This window comes from Malania oleifera, chromosome 11 (assembly GCF_029873635.1).
Source record: "Malania oleifera isolate guangnan ecotype guangnan chromosome 11, ASM2987363v1, whole genome shotgun sequence".
NCBI classification, from domain to species: Eukaryota; Viridiplantae; Streptophyta; class Magnoliopsida; order Santalales; family Ximeniaceae; genus Malania; species Malania oleifera.
This window is the reverse complement of record NC_080427.1, coordinates 54,457,077-54,477,962: the sequence shown is the minus strand read 5'-3', so window position 1 is coordinate 54,477,962 and position 20,886 is coordinate 54,457,077. Positions and strand designations below refer to the sequence as shown.

General features: G+C 34.1%; 1 protein-coding gene across 1 annotated transcript; it reads right to left on the bottom strand.

Moving 5' to 3' along the window:
• Positions 1–921: 921 nt before the first annotated feature.
• LOC131168466 (uncharacterized) lies at positions 922–9,663 on the bottom strand. The gene is made up of 4 exons (XM_058127910.1): positions 9,325–9,663; positions 5,171–5,653; positions 1,561–1,805; positions 922–1,355 (listed from the first exon to the last, which is right to left on the bottom strand). The coding sequence occupies exons 2-4, from the start codon at positions 5,617–5,619 to the stop codon at positions 1,117–1,119; spliced, it is 933 nt and encodes a 310-aa protein (XP_057983893.1). The 5' UTR covers positions 5,620–5,653; positions 9,325–9,663; the 3' UTR covers positions 922–1,116.
• Between the last annotated feature and the right edge of the window lie 11,223 nt (positions 9,664–20,886).

Here is a 20,886-nt window from a genome sequence, read left to right as displayed (position 1 = left end):
AATATTATTTTTTATTCCATCAATGTAGTAATGATAGTCATTCAATCACTCATAATAAACACAAAAAGTCTTGAGTCTTCGGATTAGTTCTCTTTGGTCGGTCCCAACTTCTTTTATAACTCAGAAATAAAAATCACCAGCTGAGACTGATATCTGCAGTAGGGTTTGGATAATGAAGCGGACTGAAAATAAAATATACACTTGGACAGGTTGAGGGGGTCAAGCTAGGGGTTTAGCCCATTTGTTTTGTGAGTTTGCGTTGGGTGGTGCTCATCAATTGCAGGAAATGAATGGATGGGAAGACAATAATGTTAGGATGGGAAGACAATAATGTTAAACATGGTGACCATACAGAGAGCAACGATGATGTGGCGCAGAGAATCCCAACTTGACAAACCAAACATGGACCAGCTAGGCGCCCACCATACCATTTCCATTTCCATTTCCATTTCCATTTCCATTGAGACTTCTTTGGAGCCATTCCATGCAGTCCCAATCTTAAGCCACACATTCTCCTCATTTTGGCGCCCACCATACCATTTCCATTTCCATTTCCATTTCCATTGAGACTTCTTTGGAGCCATTCCATGCAGTCCCAATCTTAAGCCACACACTCTCCTCATTTTGGCCCTTCCGTTGATGCCTTCAGTTTTTGTCCTCCCTGTTTTCAGAAAGAAAACAATCAACCCAAAAAACCCACAAGAGGGGGCTGGTCCTTGCAAACGTATAATGAGGTCACCGCCCTCGAGGATTGGTAACCTGATGATGATTGCTCCAATGACAAAGTCAATATTTTAATTCTTTTAAACAAATGTTGGGCATCTACAAGAGTTTCTTGGCCAGGATTAGGAAAATATTCCAAGTGGGTCTTTTGAAAAAAAAAAATAATGCACAAATCAGACCATAAGAACTCATCCATCATACAAGAATCAGATAAATACATTAATTTGAAGCTGAAAACATGATGGTAAATTATGGACACCAAAAATTACTGGTCAAAATTGTGTCAAGACATCAAAATTTCAGACAAGCAGGACAAGGGTATTCCCGATGACCTGAACTAAAAGGAACTTCAAGCTCGGACCCTACATGTGGATGTAAAAATGGCTATGTTCTTCAACCGAAGCATTTAAGTCTGGCAAATGTCAAATAGCCAGTGTGGCCTCTGGTCTCAGCTGATGGCCTCGCCCATACTGTAGAACTAGGAATCTCATCTGCATTGTTTTCTTCAATTGAACGCTGCCGCCTCTTGCATGGAAGCAGCCCAAAGGAACCACTAACATTGTCCTGACCACAATTCGTTTTCACTTCTCGAACTTCATATGGCCGGAGGAGCACCTCATATGTCCTTATATCTGTAAACAAGCACAAGACACATATATATGAACTATCCAACATTGATAAACTTTTAGCATGGAACAGCTAACAAGCAAAAAGATTTCATAAAAGAAAGCAATGGAAGAAAAAAAAAAAAAAAAAGCTTTAAAAAATAAGAAAATTCCATACAACATGAACACTGCTTAATCTAAAAACAGAACAATCTATTGGAGAAGATCTTACCAGTAAAATCTGACCTAAGAGTTTCTGATGAACGTTGTACTTGCTCAATGCATGGTGAAAATGAGCATAAAATTCCATCTTGTTTCAGCATTTTACTAGCGGAGGGAATGGCCAGCCAAGGTTGGGGTAGGTCCAGAAAGACAGAATCTGCCAACCCCGAATGTTCATCAGGAAAGCCCTGGCCTTGAATATCTCTAACCCCCACAGTGACTAAGCTACTCAGACCTGTCTTCTCAAAATCTTCCCTGTACCAGGGAAAAAGACATCAGATCAACATTTTGGTACATTTATGTAATTCTAGCACAATAAATTGTGTCCATTCTGAACTATGCTAGATCATATTTTCCTGGTTAAACAAGTGTACCTCATAAAGTGAAGTGTAATAAGAATCCCAACTTTAACTTTGCATGAGCAGCAATTCTATTTTAAGATGGCAACTCTCTCTTGGAAATGGCAATCTCAGGCCTCCTTTTCAGAGATAACACTATCATCTTTTCTGGGGCCCAATCCTCAACCTCAGTTTCATTCTTCTCTGCTTTGAAGCTGTTTTTGAGTTCAAATTCAATTTGATGAAGAGTGAGCCTATCCCCCACAGGAGGCAGGGTGGAGGTGAGGCTTATGGAAGGTATCTTAGGATGTAAATGGAGGGCATTCCCATTGAACTACTAGGGCTTCCCCTTGGAGCCAAAGCCAAGGATAAAGTTGTTTGGAAACCTGTTGCTGAAGGGTTTGGGGAAAAAAAAAAGATTTGCTGGCTAGAAGCATCATTATCGGTCAACGGGTGGAAAAGTATTCTTATTAATCGCAGTCTCTTGTTACCATACTTGCTCAACGGCCAAAAGTATCGAACACATTCAAAAAAATGCTTTGGAGTAACATGGGAGAGGAATTTGAATACCATTTGATCAAATGGAGAATTGCCAAACAACCTATTCAATTAGATGGTTTCAGACTAATTGCTTACCATATTCAACAAAGTGCTCCTTGGCAAATGGCACTGGAGATTCATATCTTCGGAGGACCATCACTGTAGCTAAATATGGAACCAATCATAATGGGTCGGTCTCTATAGAGGCCAGAGAACCATATGGTAGAATAGAATTGGATTGGGAAGTGGTGGGAGGTTTTTTCCCATTACATCCATTTTAAAGTAGGAAATGGCAACAGTACCTTCTTTTGGCATGATATTTGGTATAAGAATACCCCCTTAAGACTAAATCACTCAATTTCCTGATCTCTACAGCTTTGCGGCGCCTGTAATTAAGATGCTTTAGTGAATATTTAATCATCAGAAAATGGTGTGGAATGGAATATCACTTTTGGAAAGGAATTCTCATTACTGCAAATTAGAAACTTTTTCCAAATTTTTTTAGATTTGAGTTGTTTATCCCTGCTTTGGAAAAGGAGTTGATAAAAGGAAAAAGTTGATCCAGAGTGTTTCATAAAGAAGTTGAAAGCTTTAAATCAGTAACTTTCCAAAGTTCTCCAAATAATAATAGTAAAAAAAAATATTAAAAAATTTAAAAACAAAATAAAATTTAGCTCTTTGAAATCTGAAAAAGCTATTTACAGACATGTTATACCCAAATTTTACTGTTTAAAAAGTAAGGTTCATCCAAAAGGGGGGCCAAACTCAGACTAATTCATTTTACAAGGAACTGAACAGATATAACTTTTCAGACAGATTTAACTTCCCTTGGAAGGCTATTCAAAAAAAGGGCACCAGCGAAGCCCCCCTTTGCTTGGGACGTGACTCTGGGCAGAAACTTACCATTGACAATCTGCAAAAATGGGGGAAATGTTTTGGTAACTAGATGCTTTTTGGGCACAAAGAAACTGCTAAATCAGTGGATCGCATCCTGCTGCATTGCTTTTGGACTAAAAACCTCTATGATTTGGCTATTACCCTTGGTTGGTCAAAGTTGGGCTACAGCCAAAACTGTTGACAAGGAAATCTGGGCTTGGAGTAGCACCTGCTTAGGTGCAGACAAGAAAAATTTTTTGTTCATGATCCCTCTCCCTTTATTTTTATACGTCTGGAGGGAGAAAAATAAAAAAGCTTTCAGAAGAAAAAGATACACCTCTTTTTTGATAGATGGATGGCTTAGTTCCCTTAGTTGGTTTGATGGCTTATACATTTTAGATACTCATATAGTCATAGATTTTGTGGATTTCTTGCTTATTAATGTTGCGTTTGGAAGCATGGATTTTAGGCCTCAAATTTGAACTTGGGTGGACTTAGATAAATTGATATAATTTTATATTACAGATTATCCAAATCCCCACAAATACAAATCCGTGGCCTCTGCCAAACATACAGTAAGTGATTTCTGGTCCCTTCTTTTTGTGTTTGGATGGCACCCTTTAATTCACTTCTTTCTTTTGCCGTTCAAAAAAACAAAAAAGCAACTCTCTCGTCAATAAATATCTTTTTAGTGGTCAAGTCAGGTAGATCAGAATAATAAGTCGCTATTAAATGCCTCAATTAAATGAGCCAAACTCTATGCAATAAAACAGTCCTTCATGCCTTTTTTGGGGGGGTGCTTTGGGGGTGGATATTTTGCCAATTCTCAAAATTTTCAGTATTTTGTGAACATATTTTTCGAGGTTTCAAGAAAATGAGTTGCCATTTCAGTTTCCCTAGATTTCTGCAACTCTTTTTTCCACATTTTTTGGGAAGAGGAACGGGGCGTGGAATTTTAACCTAATAAGGAGAGGGCTATCTTTGCAGGATTCAAGAAACAGTGGTAAACCACCTGCTCTTGTATTCAAGGTTTCTGTTGGGTTTTGCATACGCTGCTATGGGAATTCAATGGGCTGTGATGGGTATGGTAGAGAAGGAGCCTTCTGCTTGGAGGGGCTTCCAGAGTAGAGCAGGGAAGGATGCACAGGATGTTATTCTGTTGGTCCTGTTGCAGGTTATTCACAGAGAAAGGAATGCAAGGCTTTTCAGAGAACGAAAGCTTTGTTGGAGATGGTGAAAAACAAAGTCTTCACTTTTGGATCAATGGAGCTTACTGTTAAGATCATGATAGTAAATTTTATATTTTTAGATAATAAAAGAAGCTATATTAGTTAGAAAGAGAGAAGGTACAACATGCAGGGACAAGGACTCCACCGAATAACAAAAAAAGATCAACAAAGGGCAAAAAAAAACACCTCGAGGTCACAAAATAAAACTAGACAAAATTAACCAAGGAAACCCCTATTCCAACCCCTTCCATCATAATTTACCAAGCTCTTCAAATTCTCTAATTCTCTTTTCTTTTGACTTTTGCCACCTTTCAAACGCACTTCATTTCCTCTAAAATCAGTCAACTTTAAATTCATTTTATCCAAAAGATCTTGAGCTTCTACCTCCTCTTTAGTAATCTCCTCCACCAGTGTAGATGATTGTAAAATTTAATAATATCATTTTTACAGATTTCAGATGCTTTCAAATACATCAAGTTGCACATGGGGTCTTTTTACTGAAGGTTAATTTTTTCTGGTTAATTAAAAGGAAAAATGACTTAACTTAAACCATAAGTAAAACAAGAATAACCATAACATTGTAATTACCAGATAATGTCAGAAAAAGACTTTAATCACGAAGATCTCAATTTTGTACCTTGCTGATATAGCCCTTTGTTCATGAAAATCAAATGTATAGACATGTCCAGTGGGAGCTACAGCCTTTGCAAGTGAGGTAGTTAATGATCCGCTTCCAGTGCCTGACTCGAGAACCACACAGCCGGGAACTATTTCCAGGTACAATATCACAAAGCTAATATCTGCAATATAGAGGATCTGAGTCCTGTGGCTTAGAACCAAAGTCCATAGTTCAGGCGTTGGTGCTAGCACGTAAACAAATCCACCCTTATTGCTCAACACTTTGGACCCAAAGGGCTTCCCAATCCAGTCTGAATGTTTAAATAAGCCAAAACGGTTCTGGAGCACAGAACCTTCACACACTTTGACAGCCTTCATGTTGTCATGCCTCTCATATACAATAACCAGATCTCCGTCACTAATGCAGCGCCTAAAAGATAACTTTTTCGTCGGATCAGCTTGAAACATTCTTTGATGATCCAATATGACTAAAAGATATTCTCTGCCAAAGATAACATTTGAAAGGACAATAAGCACAGTAGCTCCAAAATACATAACGCAAAAGGCCTGCAAGAGGCTTACAATTTTTCTCTGTTGCTATCTTAAATTTTCTGTGAGTACTTGGTCATTTTAACATTGATTTCTTGAAGAACTCATGCTATCATATTTCGACAATGGTATCCCTACCATACAACTAGTTGTGCATATCCAACAATAGCTTTTGAAGAGAGCTAAGATCATAAGCATGAATACAACAACACACCAAGCCTTTAAGTCCCACTAGGTGGGGTCAACTATATGAATCCTTTTCCGCCAATATATGCGATCATTGACCATTTCTTTTGATAGATTTAGGGCTATTAAATCCTTACTCACTATCTCATTCCAAGTTATTTTGAGTCTAGTCTTACCTTTTCTACTGCCCTCCATAGTAACTAACTCACTCTTCCTCATTGGCGCACTATGTAGCCTATGTTGCAAGTGTCCATACAGACCATACCATCTGAGTCATCCCTCCCTTATCTTATCTTCTATAGGAGCTACACATAACATATCGTGAATATGTTCATTCCTTAATTTATCTTTCAGTGTTATGTCACTTATTCATCTAAGCATTCTCATCTCGACAAATTTTACTTTTTGGATATTATGTTTCTTCGTCGCTCAACATTCTGATCCATATATAGCATAGCTGGTCTTATAGTCGTCCTATAAAACTTCCCTTTTAATTTTAAGGGCATTCACAAAGCACACTTGAAGCACTTCTACATTTTAAATCACATCTTATAGTGCTACTCCTAAAGATTTATGTACAAAAACCATTGAATTAGTCATTGTTGTCATCATCATCAATGTTTAAACACATGTTAGAAAATCTACCGTCTATTTTGATATTTAAAGCCAACTCTTATTTCCTAGTTTGAAGTTACATTAAAAATGATTTTTACGCTCAATAAAAAATCAATGGTTTTTTAGTGGTTTTTTTTTTTTTTTTTTTGAAAAAAAAAAATCTAAAACAAACAATAACTCCAACCACATAACATGTAATGCTACTTGTAAGGATAAAATTGATTATAGAGCCTGTAGATGTTATTTTTTAAGCATACTTCTCATTGTTCTTTTCATTATTCCTACTATATACAATTTTTATTATTATTAATTTAATGTATAGTTTACATATCCTCTAACATATTTGTACCACCAAACTACAAATCAACACAACAATAAAACACACACACAAAAAAAAAAAAATAAGAGCATGCGCACACACAGAGACAAAAGGATAAACCAAGATTTTAAGGTTTCTAAGCCTATGTCCAAGGAGGAGAGGATTTTCACTATGTATCAGAAGGACGTGCAACAAAATCTATGAAGATCAGAACTCCAAATGCACCCAACTTCATGTAGAAGAGAATGTGTGTGTGTGTGTGTGTGTGTGTGTGTGTGTGTGTGTGTGTGAGAGAGAGAGAGAGAGAGAGAGAGAGAGACCTACAAACACTAAACAAGTAGTCACGTCAAATCCATATCAAAGGAGCTCTTAGCGAGCCTAGGGAAAGGAATTCAAGACATAATCAACAGTATTAATACAATACCTTAATATTTTTCTATCAATAAGTACCTTAAGTATTGTTAACATTTTAGTTAATGTTTAAATCACATGAATGAACTTAAAGCTTCTGCATCGATCTTAGTAAAATAAAAAATAAAAAAAAATCTCACTTTCGACGTTCAATACTGAAGAGACGGATTAGTTAGATTTTGGGTAAAACATTTTTCTTCCATTTGGGTATAGTTAATTTTAAATTGTACATGTCACTACTAAATTAGGGGTTATGTGCCACATTATTGTTTTCATTGTTATTCATAAAATATATTCAAATATAATATTATTGTTAAATGTCTTTGATTAATACTGTTATTATTACTTATAATGAATATAAATAATGAGTATATTCTCTACATACACGTATTAGTATAGAAATAGACTAGTTAGATTTTGGGTAAAACATTTTTCTTCCATTTGGGTGTAGTCAATGTTGAATTTTACATGTCACTACTAAATTTGGGGTTATGCACCACATTATTGTTTCCATTGTTATTCATAAAATATATTCAAATATAATATTATTGCTAAATTTCTTCTATCATTACTCATAATGAATATAAATAATGAGTATATTCTCTTCATACACGTATTAGTATAGAGATAGATTAGTTAGATTTTGGGTAAAACATTTATCTTCCATTTGGGTGTAGTCAATTTTGAATTGTACATGTCACTACTAAATTAGGGGTTATGCACCACATTATCGTTTCCATTGTTATTCATTAAATACATTCAAATATAATATTATTGCTAAATTTCTACTATTAATACTGTTATCATTACTCATAATGAATATATTCTCTACATACAGGTATTAGTATATACTCATTACATAAAATTAACAAAACAATTAAACTATAGATTCATTTCCATAACCAAAGAAGAAATAGTGAAATACTCTTCAAAACACATGAAAATGAAAAAGAAATCATAGTTCATATGAAATTAACCAAACAATTAGTTAAAAATTTTGGTGCCGTATATGCATTTATATATGTGATATAATCTTAAATATTCTTTTCGATCAGCAAAAAGGAGAAATAAACTAAAACTAGCATGCATGAGATGTACTGAAGAATGCACAAACAGATGCATGACCCAACCTTGAATTTTTAAACTTGGATTTTGTTCCATGTCATAAAATAGTAGTCTTATAATTGAAGGGTTTCCAACAGAAACTAAATTATTCCATTTAAAACATCAGTACGATAGACCATCCAAATGCGTAAAGAACAAAAAACAAAAAACAAATTGGGCAAGTACATGCTTTTAACCTATGAATTGGCGCTCAAAAAATAATGGTTATAAGGACTAATCTAATAGGTCATGGCATGGGTCTATGAACCTACGTAATGTCATGGATTATAACATCATTCATTTGAGCTCAGTTCCATCCAGGGGAACCAATACTCCACTTTGTCACAAAAAAAGGAAAATATATAAAAACCGGATCACAAAATTCAGGATTCAATATAGTGGCAGCGAGAATTTTCCAGAACTCATTAGTTTTGGAGTCAACTTATCAAACGACGTATAAAAAATACTTTTCAGCATTTCCCAAGAACAATCCTCAATGTAATTTTTTCGCTTTTCAACAATCCTTTTCTATGTAATTTTTATGTGTTTTCAACTTTCAAAAATGGAGACAAGCTTTGAAAAACAATGCAGAAAACCGCCAGAAATTTATACGGTTTGAATTTAAGTCGCTATTATAAGTTTCAAATTTTTACTCTATTTTTTCATACACATTCTGAACAACCAAACGGAGTATGAGTTCCTTCAACTCCCCAATCAACTCCACGAATTTAATTATAAAAGAACAAAAGCTTCAGTTCAAGATTTTGTATGGTTGAGTGGTTCATAACACATTAAGAAAGATTTAAAGCTAAAAAGCATAATATGTACGGCAGTACAGGGTAGCAAGCTAATTCTATCTGAAATAATTGATGCGTATGTCCTCCATTGAACACTAAATCCTATTCATGCATAAATGTAAAATATACAAACGTAAGTTTTAGAAATTTCAAAATTTTTTAAAAAAAATGTTGACAAATTCTCAAACTCACTTGTTTGGTTAAAATCCAAAGGATGAAGAGCTCGCTTCGCTTCTCCGGCGGCGTCGCGGAGGGAGGGTAAGAGAGAGGCGTCGACCGGAGGGCTACTCCAACAGGTAGACAATGGCGACGGCGACTCGGTCGACAACGGCGTCCTGGAGTATGACCGTGCCGGCAGTGGTGGAGCAGAGAGAGAAGCAGAAGGGAGAGATCCCAGGCCAGGAGGGATGGGCTAGGTTAAAAACTATTAAACAGGATTTTGCCACAAAATAGTTTCGTTGCTAATACGATTTTGCGACAAAATTATTCTCTCTTTTCGGAGACAAATAACGAAATTATGAGAATTTACATGCCTCATGTGGAGTGCCCCCTCTACTAAAATCGGCGTAGAAGTTATAAAATTACTCCTATCCAGTTTTTACTAAATTACTTAATTTTAAATAAAGAGATAATAGTTGCACATTTTGAAAACAATTATAACTTTTCAAGGTCTTAAATTTCTATGAAATTGTCAAAATTTTAATCAAAATTTTTTATTTCTTTCACTCTCAAAATCGAAATCTCAGAATTCTGTCGAAATCTCAACAAATCAATCGAAATTTATCGAAATCTCAGAATTTTAACGAAACTTATTGAAGTTTTAACCAGACAAAGAAATTTCCTCAAAATTCAAATAAGATAGTTAAGAGTGAAGTGAAGTTTCTCTCATAATTCATTTTATTTATTTTTTATCAAAACAAAATATTATTATTTGAAATTATATGAAAAGATAATCTTACAACAACATTTTATTTAACCATTTAGTTCTAAATTGTCATGTATAATAAATAATATTTAAATAATTTATAAATTTTATTTATATAAATTGAATATGTTTAATGCACATTCTCTTACAAATATGTTTGATAAACATATTATATTACAACTTTTCCACATCATACACAACATAGATGTATTTCACAAAGAATTTCATGTTTTACTATTGATTTCCGTTATTTTTTCAAATCGAAATCGAAATCGAAATTGACATCGAAATCAAAGTTGCCTTTGAAGTTTTCATACTTTTGAAGCTTCGAAATTTAAGACCTTGCCCCCGTATCTTTTTAAATAGATACTAATTTAGTGATTTATCTACAAATAAAGATGCCCTATAATGACTCTAATATATATACGAGTAGAGCATAATAATAATAAAAAAATAATAAAATGATCATTTAGTTAGTATCAATACGAAAGTGTTTCTCTGTTAGGATCCTGAATTTCATGTTTGATGCTCAATAAAGACTTTGTCTAAGTGAGTGCTCAGAAACCATTGCGGCTCAGTCACTCCCTGGAGGTCGATCTGATCAAAGTGAAATTTCATAAGATAAATAAAATAGACACAGTTAGTGTATATATATAAGTACATATATAAAATAATATTTTTTAACTGACATACATTGTAGAAATATATGATAAAATAATAATAATGTAAGTGTTCTTGTATACACTTCATAAATTTCGTAATAAAGGTGGTCATCCCACATATCACTATACTCATTCACACATGCATGCAAATATAAAATTATTATGTAATACATTAAGTTGTCTCGTGATCTTTCTCACATCTAGCGCATAGGGGGCTCATGAGGCCGTGTGGGGCCTATCGAAGTTGTGTGGGGCCACATGGGTCTTAAAACTGTGTGGGGCCCACATAAGGTCTCAAAGTTGTTTAGGATCCACATAGGTCTCAAAGTTGCGTGGGAGCCCATACGAGTTTTGGACTCGAACTTACTTCTTCCTTCATAATAAATAATAAAATAATCTAATTTATACTGACTTTTACTGTATTCATTCTACTAGTCACACTTTATTCACAAATAATATGCACAATAAGTATATATAATATTGTATTTGATAATGACATATATATATATATATATATATGTATGTATGTATGTATGTATGTATGTATGTTAAAGTTGGAGCTAGAAGACAGCCAGGAGCTGGAGCTGAGTTGGAGACGCGGTCCATTCATGGAGCTGAGTTGGAAAACGCATTGAAATTAGTGCAATTTATCTCTCCATTGTAACTTCCCATTTATGTTTAATTGTGATTTAATTGTGATTAAATAGTGAGCCCTATAAATAGAGGGTTGAGAATTCAAGAAATGTACAATAGTGAGAAGCTTAGAGAGAGCAGAGAGGAAGAAGGGAGGAAGAGAGAGAGTGTAACACCCCAACCCCAAGGGGCCTGGGATATAAACTTTTTACCATTGATTTACAGCGAAAGCAAATAAACTCAATTATTATTAAACCAGAGCACTAATTATCCATATTACAATCATTTATTTCAAAAGAAGAAAAATTACATAGCATAAATATATGGCATCATACTAATATTTCTAAATAATCTTTATTTTTCTATCCCCACCCGCATGCTTGCTAAGCTTGATTTTCAACATGCTCTTCAGAGTTATCTGAAATAAAAATATGATTGGAGTGAGACGACGCTCAGTAAATAAATAAGATTATTATTAGTATGTGACAAAAATGAGTTTTTTTAAAAATTTCGTAAAACAATATTTAATATTATAACTTCAAAATTGTCTCTAGAATAAATATAAATTTAAAAATTTCTACATAAAACTTTTACCATCAACTATAACAGTAAAATTTTATAATCATATACTATAACTGTTAAATTAAATTTTTAACTTTAAAACTGTATAAATATTTAATGATAAATATACATATACTTTTCCTTATACGTTTTCTTTTTATCGTCATTTAAGCACTAAAATGATCATTTTCATGTAAACTTATACTTTTCCTTCAAATCATCAGTAATTTTGTGCACGTAATTAAATATGTATAAACATATATTGTGAAAACCACCCTTAGGTCTGTTTGCCGTAAGTCATGTTTACTCCCATGACTGGGTTGTGCGGTCCGAAGACTGGACTTAACTGACTGGCCGACCAAACTAAATCAACGTACGTAAACTTTAAGTGAGATTTTCCTTATTAAGTCTTGGTCCGAAACCAGGTGTGCACTCAAGAGAAATTCACTAACATAAATAACCACTCTGTAAACAGTGTGGGTGCACTCTGATCCGTATAAACTTTAAGCTGCGGTATCGAGCACCTGTAACTTTGAACTTTCGTTACTATAAGGGGTTTTAAAATCATCTTATTATAATATATGCAATTTAAAATAATAACGTAAAAATCTCATCTTTACTCATATTTTCATAAAAAATGTAACGTATAAATAAACTCATGCCACATAATTTTTATGTTAAAAATATATACAATTTTATTTTTGAATAGAAATAAATGCTGAAAATTTATCGGAGGGGATTAGAACATTTCTTAACCCAAAAATATATGCAAGTATATTAAAGATAGATCTGGTATAATTAAATACGTGTAAAAATAAATTCATGGAAATTTTGTGGAACTAATTAACATAATTGAAATTTACTTATAAAATAAACTCGGGTATGAATTTAAAAAAAAAAAACTAACATAATCAAAATTTACTTACCTTATTCCTTACGAATACTGTAACTATCTCTAAGAAATAAGATCGGAAAGAGTGGGTGATTGAGAATTTATTCAAAAATTCTCTCTCCACCACAAATTCTTTCACTCACTAATCCTTCTCTTCTTTGAAAAATTGTTGTGAAAAATGAAGGTTGAGAGCTCCCTATTTATAGGAAAATTTTGGGGAAGAAATGAAATTTATAAAATTGTGGGGAGATAGGTGAAATTATAATTTTTTTAAAATTAAAGAATTGGTAAGGTATGGGTTGAGTATGGGATGGGGATGGAGGCCATGTGGGAGTGCTTGCCACCATTCCCATTAAATAAATTGTTAATTAATCACTTACCTAATTAATTAGTCAATTAGTTAATTAATTATTTTATTATTTTTATTAATCATTATTATCATTATTATTATCATTGTTTTTACTTTTAAACTATTTTGAGTATTTATTTATTTTATTATTTATTTTTGAACAAGAATTAAATTTAAATTTTGAAAACTCATGTGGGCCCCACACAACTTCGAGACCCGAATGGATCCTGCATAACTCGAATAACTCTTATACGATTTTATGCATCCTATATAACTTTGAGACTCGTGTAAACCTCCATACGGCTTCGGAACTCATGTGGGCCCCACACAGTCTTGTGGGCCCCGCATAGGATACCTATATTATTATTATTTTATCATATATTTCTACAAATTATATCAGTCAAAACATTATTTTATGTACTTATTTACGTATATAAACAGTGTCGTGTGGTTCCTGGACTCATGTGGACCCCACATAGTCTTGTGGGTCCCACATATGATACCTATATTATTATCATCTTATTATGTATTTCTACAAATTATGTCTGTCAAAACACTATTTTATGTATATATACTTATTTACGTGTACAAACAGTGTCTATCCTGTTTATCTTATGAAATTTCATTTTGACCAGGCCGATCTCCACGGAGCGACTGAGCCACAATGGTCTCTGAGCACTCTCTAAGACAAGGTCTTTCTTAGGCATCAAACATGGAATCAAGGATCCTACAGAAAACTACTTCTGTATTGATATTAACTTAATGACCATTTTTATTATTTTATTATTATTGTACTTTAATTATATATATATATATATATATATATATATATATATATTTGGGTCATCACAGGGAGAGAGTGAGAGAATTGTAATTTTTTCGGCGAGATAGTGAATATTTGGTGTGTGCTCTGTGGACGTAGGTCGTTATTGACCGAACCACGTTAAATCTTTGGTGTCACTTTAATCTAGATGCTCACAGGTTCCTAACAAGTGGTATCAGAGACTAGTTGAAGAAGAAAAGCCAGATCGAAAGTGATCCCGAAATCAGAGCTCTATCCAGTGAATCAAAAGTTCGTTTTGAGGCCACCATCGCATTCAGCTCGCCGAGATGAAGAGAACCGTGCAAGCCGAAGCTCGAACGGAGTTCAGACGAAGGCTCGCGCGCCCTCACGCGCCTTGCCAGAGCAAGACCCCTCTCCACGCATCGATGACCAGTCCCTCACGTGCTGCACGCGTTGCACGCATCTTCCTCGCCCGAATAGCCTCAACCCGACCCGGTTCACTTCCCGACTCGACCCAGCAGATCACTTAGACCCGGGTTAACCCGAGATCCGGTCCCCCACCCGGATCTGACCCGCCATCTCAGAACCTGCCACATCAGCACCGCTGAGTTAGCTGTGACGCCAGTCGGGCCACGTCAACAGAGGTGCCACGTCAGCCGCCACGTCAGCAGGTGCCAAGTCAGTAAGTTTGACTAGGTTTGACCAAACTTTGACTGAGCTTTTCAAAGTCATTTTGGGTTCGTTTTTCGAGTGAATTGAACCATTTCTAGGGTTTTCGATTGTTCCGGATCCAACTGCGCTATCCATTTGAGTTAATTCCATCTCTAGATTAGAGAATCAATATGTCGAATGAAAAGAGCTCAGAAATCAAAATATTCAATGGAAACAATTTCGGTTTTTGGAAGATGCAGATAGAAGATTATTTGTTTGGGAAGGAATTGCACTTACTATTGAAGGGTAAGCCAATATCCATGAATGAGGACGAGTGGAAGTTGCTTGATCGAAAAGCCCTCGGAGCCATCAGAATGACGTTGTCGAAATCTGTGGTGTTCAATATCAAGCATATAACATCCACCAAGTCTCTGATGGATGCACTCTCTAATATATACGAGCAGTCTTCAGCCACAAACAAGGTACATCTCATGAAAATACTATTTACGATGAACATGTCTGTAGGTGAAAGTTTCAGTAGGCATTTGAATAACTTCAATGAGTTGTCTGATCAACTCGCCTCAGTCGGGATAACGTTTGATAATGAGATTCGGGTCCTACTGATTCTCAATCAATTTCCTTAAAGTTGGAATGGTGTCGTTACTGCCATTAGTAGCTCCGCAGGAGAATCAAAGCTTGTATATGATAAGGTCTTCAGCATGATTTTGACGGAGGAAATAAGAATGCAGTCGAACCATGGCTCCACTTCGAGTTCAGCCTTGAACATGGAGAGTCAAGATAGAGGAAATAGGAATGGACGATCAAACAACCGCGCAGATCTAGGCCCAGTCGGTCTCAATCCAGATTCCCAGAGGTACTCAAGACACAGGTTCCCAGAGCACAAAAGTTATTGAGTTCTAGAACTGTGGAAAGACTGGTCATTATAAGAACCAGTGCAGGAGTCAGAAGAAAGAATTTGAAATGAGGGCAAAGACAGAAGCAAATATTGCTTCCGAGAATGATGAGATGTTGATATGCTCTTTGGAGAGCAAGCAGGAGTCTTGGGTTTTAGACTCTGGAGCCTCATTTCATGCCACATGCTGCAGAGATTGCCTAGAGGAGTACACACCAGGTAATTTCGTTAAGGTGTACCTTGGCAACGATCAATCTTGTAACGTAATAGGCAAGGGAGTTGTGAAGATCAATATAAACGGGTCAGTATAGAAGCTGAAGGATGTCAGGTATATTCCAGACCTAAGAAAGAATTTGATCTCAGTTGGTTAGCTGGTAGATGAGGGATACACGACAAAATTCATTGGCGATGAATGGAAAGTTTCAAAGGGTGTACTAATGATTGCACGAGGTAAGAAAATTGGAACACTTTTTCTAACCTCAAATGCCTCCATGTCTATTTCAGTGCAGATTGACATGTGTGAGGATTGTATAGTCGGGAAACAGAAAAGGGTTAGTTTCCAGATAAACACTCGTGCCCCAAAGAAGATGGGACTAGAACTGGTCCACTCAGAATGTGTCGGGATACATCAGCAGAATACCGAGAATCCTCAGGTGGAGGAACCAGTGGAGCAGATCGTCGCACCACCATCTCCTACTGTAGTTCTGGAGCTTAGGAGATCTACTCGGTCTCATATACCAAACAAAAGGTATATTGATTACTTACTTCCTATAGATGGAGGAGAGCCTGAATGCTATGATGAAACATGTCAGGTGGTAGATACGAGCAAGTGGGAGTTTACGATGAATGATGAGATAAAGTCTCTCACCTCCAACAGAATGTAGAAGTTGCCCAAAGGCCTTCACAACAAGTGGGTGTACAGAATCAAAGAGGAGCATGATGGCTCTAGAAGGTACAAGCCTCGGTTGGTAGTCAAAGGCTTTGAACAAAAGGAAAGGATTGACTACACCGACATTTTTACACCAGTTGTGAAGTTGACAGCTATCAGATTAGTTCACATGAATCAAGCAGATAGGAAGATGGTGACTACAGAGAAGTTGAAGTTGTGTTCAACTTCAATTGGTCTTCATGCCTAAAGACATATGTTTTGAGCACATCATTTATTCATGATACTGGTTGGGGAGGCGTATCTGTCTCCAAGTGGGAGATTGTTAGAGCTGGAGCCAGAAGATAGCCAGGAGCAGGAGCTAAGTTGGAGACGCGGTCCATTCATGGAGCTGAGTTGGAAAATGCGTTGAAATTAGTGCAATTTATCTCTCCATTATAACTTCCCATTTATGTTTAATTGTGATTTAATGGTGATTAAATATTGAGCCCTATAAATAGAGGGTTGAGAATACAAGAAATGTACAATAGTGAGAAGCTCAGAGAGAGCAGAGAGGAAGAAGGGAAGAAGAGAGAGAGAGAGAGAGTGAGAGAATTGTAATTTTTCTGGCGAGATAGTGAATAATTATTGTGTGCTCCGTGGATGTAAGTCGTTATTGACCGAACCACGTTAAATCTTTGGTGTCACTTTAATCTGGATGCTCACAGGTTCCTAACAATGTATGTATATGATTATAATATAATAATAATAAATGGGATGGGGACGGAGCCCATCCCATCATTTGCTTACCTTTGGATCATCACCCAAATGCATGCATGAATAGTTACATATAATAATAATAATAATAATAATAGGAGGTGACCACTTCTCTCTCTCTCTCTCTCTCTCTCTATATATATATATATATATATAATAATAATAATTGGAAGGGGACAAAGCCCCTTCCCATCACCCAATCCATCCTTAACAAAGCCCCCTTCCCATCACCCAATCCATCCTTATATATCACATACACCCCACACATTCAATTATATGTTCATATATATGTATGTATGTATGTATTCTCTCTCTTACATGCAACTAATGATAATAATTGATATATATACATATGCATGCGGAAGGCCACTTGATGGACATGTCATGATGTGCTTAAAATAATGAAAAGATGGCAAGTGATGTTCTCTTCTTCTAAAATGCTCACTCATATAAAGTTTTTACTATAAACTATCCAATTCAATTATCAACACCCCATTAATTTCAATTCAATTATTTGACCGACATTTATTATATATAAAAATAATATATAAACAAGATGAATGAAGTATGCAGTGAATTATATGGGATGAGGACGGAGCTCGTCCCATCATTTCCTTACCATCAACCCCTCCCAATTATGTCAACACCTTTATTATATGCATGCATGTGATTGTATAATATAATTAACGAAAAGCCGCCACACTCATTCATCATCATACAGGCTATAATTAAATAGGAGAACCTCGCACTAAATGATCACAACCTGCATTACGGGAAAATTTTCAAAAAGAGAAAGAGAAAGAGAAAGAAAAATGAGTAAAAGAATCAGTAGTGGATAGAGAATTTTGCTATACTTAAAATTCTCACTCCTCAACTCGTTCCAATCTCATTTTTGTTATGATCATTTCATAGGATTAAATTAAAGTAAATAAATTTGATTATATTAGGTTTTTATTAAAATTTTACCCAAGTTTATTTTTATGTATATTTAATTATATCAGTTTTACTTTTATTATATTTGCGTTTATTTTTTAGTTAAGAAATGTTCTAAACTCCTAGGGTAATTTACAACATTATTATTCTCTATTCAAGAAAATATTTTTGACACAGAAATCGTATGGCATGAGCTTATTAATTTATGTTGCATGTTTACAAAAAGATATGGTAAAACTATTATGATATTGTTTATTTTATTGCATAATTATATATACAATTTTTTATAATGTTGTTTTAATTGCATAAAGTATATATACAAGGATGTTTAAATTAAATTTGGTGGCGGTGATACGTAACGCCCTAATTCTTGGGATCTTAGTCCGAGAGATTATTGAATTAGGGGACGGCGATACGTAACACTTCAATCTTAGTGAGTGCTTTGATATGTGCTAAATTATGTACAAATTATATAATAGTATGTTTTTAAAACCGTTTATGGCTCAAAGATCACAGAATTACAGATGTTTAGTACTGTAACTTAAACTTTAAAAGGATCAGAATACACCCACACTGTTTACAGAGCGATTTTATATGACAATAGATTTCTCCTGAGTGCACACCTGGGTCGGATCAAGACTTAATAGAGAAAATCTCACTTACAATTTACAATTTGATTTAGTTTAGTCGGCTAACCAGTTAAGTCCAGTATTCGGACCGCACAACCCTGTCATGAGAGTAAATATGACTTATAGTTAACAGGCCTAAGGGAGGTTTTTATAGTATATGTGTGTGAGTGTGTGTGTGTATATATATAATTAAGTATTATAGTTACAGTTTTAAAGTTAACAAATTCAGTTTAATAATTACAGTATATGGTTATAAAATTTTACTACTATAATTTATGGTAAAAATTTTATGCAGAAATTTTTAAATTTACTTTTATTTTAAATGCAATCTTAAAGTTGCAGTATCAAATGTTATTTTACGAAATTATAATACAATGAAAGCTCATTTTGATCACATACTAATAATAATCTTATTTACCTACCGAGCGTCGTTTCACCCCAATCATTATTTGACATTGCAGATAATTCTGAAGAGTGTACCAGAAATTTGGTGTAGCAAGTACGGGAATAGAAAGAGCATAGTAGAATAAAAAATTAGTATAATATCATTTGGATTACATTTGTATATTTAGAATTTTAGGAAATGATAATTTTTAAATATTTGAGATACATTTGTACGAAACTAATTAGTGCTCTGGTAATAAAAATAACTAAGATTTATTTGCTTCTGCTGAAAATTTATATATAGGAACCCACTCGAGTTTGGGTTGTTACATGCCCTTTACCACAATAATTAATTTCATGTTAAAAGTTTCTCCCTCTTATATTCTCTTTTTATAATTATATATTTTATATGTATTGATTAACGAATCAATTATATTATGCATCATCTCATTGTTATGGTGTCGGTAGTAGGAGATTTGTCGTAAGTTTGAGTTTTTATCTTAGTAAAAATTGTGTCGCTACCACTCGCATAAAAGAAGGCAAATCTATCTTTAGAGTCAAGTGCACACTTTTCTTCTTTATTTTCTACTTAGTTTATGCATACTAATTAACCAACACTATTTTTCAAACAATGGGGCATTTGGTTTATTACATAAAAAATATCCTCATGTAATAATATTATAAAAATTTCATTCCTGTTAACAGGATGTTGTCTTATGAGAATATTTTTGTTTGTTTTTCGTGTTAGAGGATTCCCAAAAAAATAGAGAAAAGTCCTACATTAATATTCGATTCAACATGAAAATCTTAATACTTATTTTAAGAAAAATATTATTATAGCCTTAACATGTAATAACTATATTTTTCAATACAGAAGGCTACAAAAATATGTACTTAGTTAAATTTATATCCTAAAATTTTTTATAATTAAATTTTAAAACAGTTAATACTAATAATTGGTTAATTGAAATAATTGAGGGTAATATAGTGCCAAATATTAACTATTATATTAATTTTTGTAAAACAATAATAATATTACTTGTTTTAATAAAGTACACACACACACACACACACACACACACACACACATATATATATATATATATATATATATTATAATATTTATGAACATAAATATTAACACTTTTAATAGACATTTTAAATATTGTCTTATTGAAAGATTAATTAAAATTTGACTATTAATATTTATAATTAACATTTTAAAATTTTCTAATTTCTAATTTAAAATTTTAACTAAAAATTTATTATTTTCTAATTTAAAATTACTTCAATTATTAATTAAAAAATTTATGAATAATATCTTTAATTAGCATTTTATATATTTTTCTAATTAAAAATAATCAATATTTTTTCTAATTTAAAATTTTTACTTTTATTTTATTTATAATTTATTATTTTAAATATAATAATGGAGTGTGATTATATAGTATTATAGAGACATTATTGTCTTAAAACAATATAATGAGGCCTAAAAGTAGAATTCCTATTGGAATATGATTCAAATGAAATTTACCCCTAGGGGAGAGTGGGAATTGAATGTCCATATGTCACAGCCTGAACTTGAAAATGGGCCCCATGGTGTGATTTTGTAACCTAATCTGTCTCTATATCATACAGACATCCATAATACTACACAAAATTAGGGTTCGACCCCGTAGGGTTCACGTATACTCTATACACAATCGCATACACAATATACGCAGCGGAATTATACAACCTATTTCATTCAGTCCATACCATCATATCATCAAATCATACCAGAGTCTATACAATGT

What these genes read in the sequence shown, in the direction of transcription:
- LOC131168466 (XM_058127910.1), bottom strand. Translation starts at nt 5,619, where the DNA reads ATGTTTCAAGCTGATCCGACGAAAAAGTTATCTTTTAGGCGCTGCATT. An exon ending in CAAAGGGCTATATCAGCAAG is followed by an intron (nt 1,806 to 5,170) that starts GTACAAAATTGA and finishes TCCCTGGTACAG; the next exon opens with GGAAGATTTTGAGAAGACAG. An exon ending in TCTTAGGTCAGATTTTACTG is followed by an intron (nt 1,356 to 1,560) that starts GTAAGATCTTCT and finishes GCTTGTTTACAG; the next exon opens with ATATAAGGACATATGAGGTG.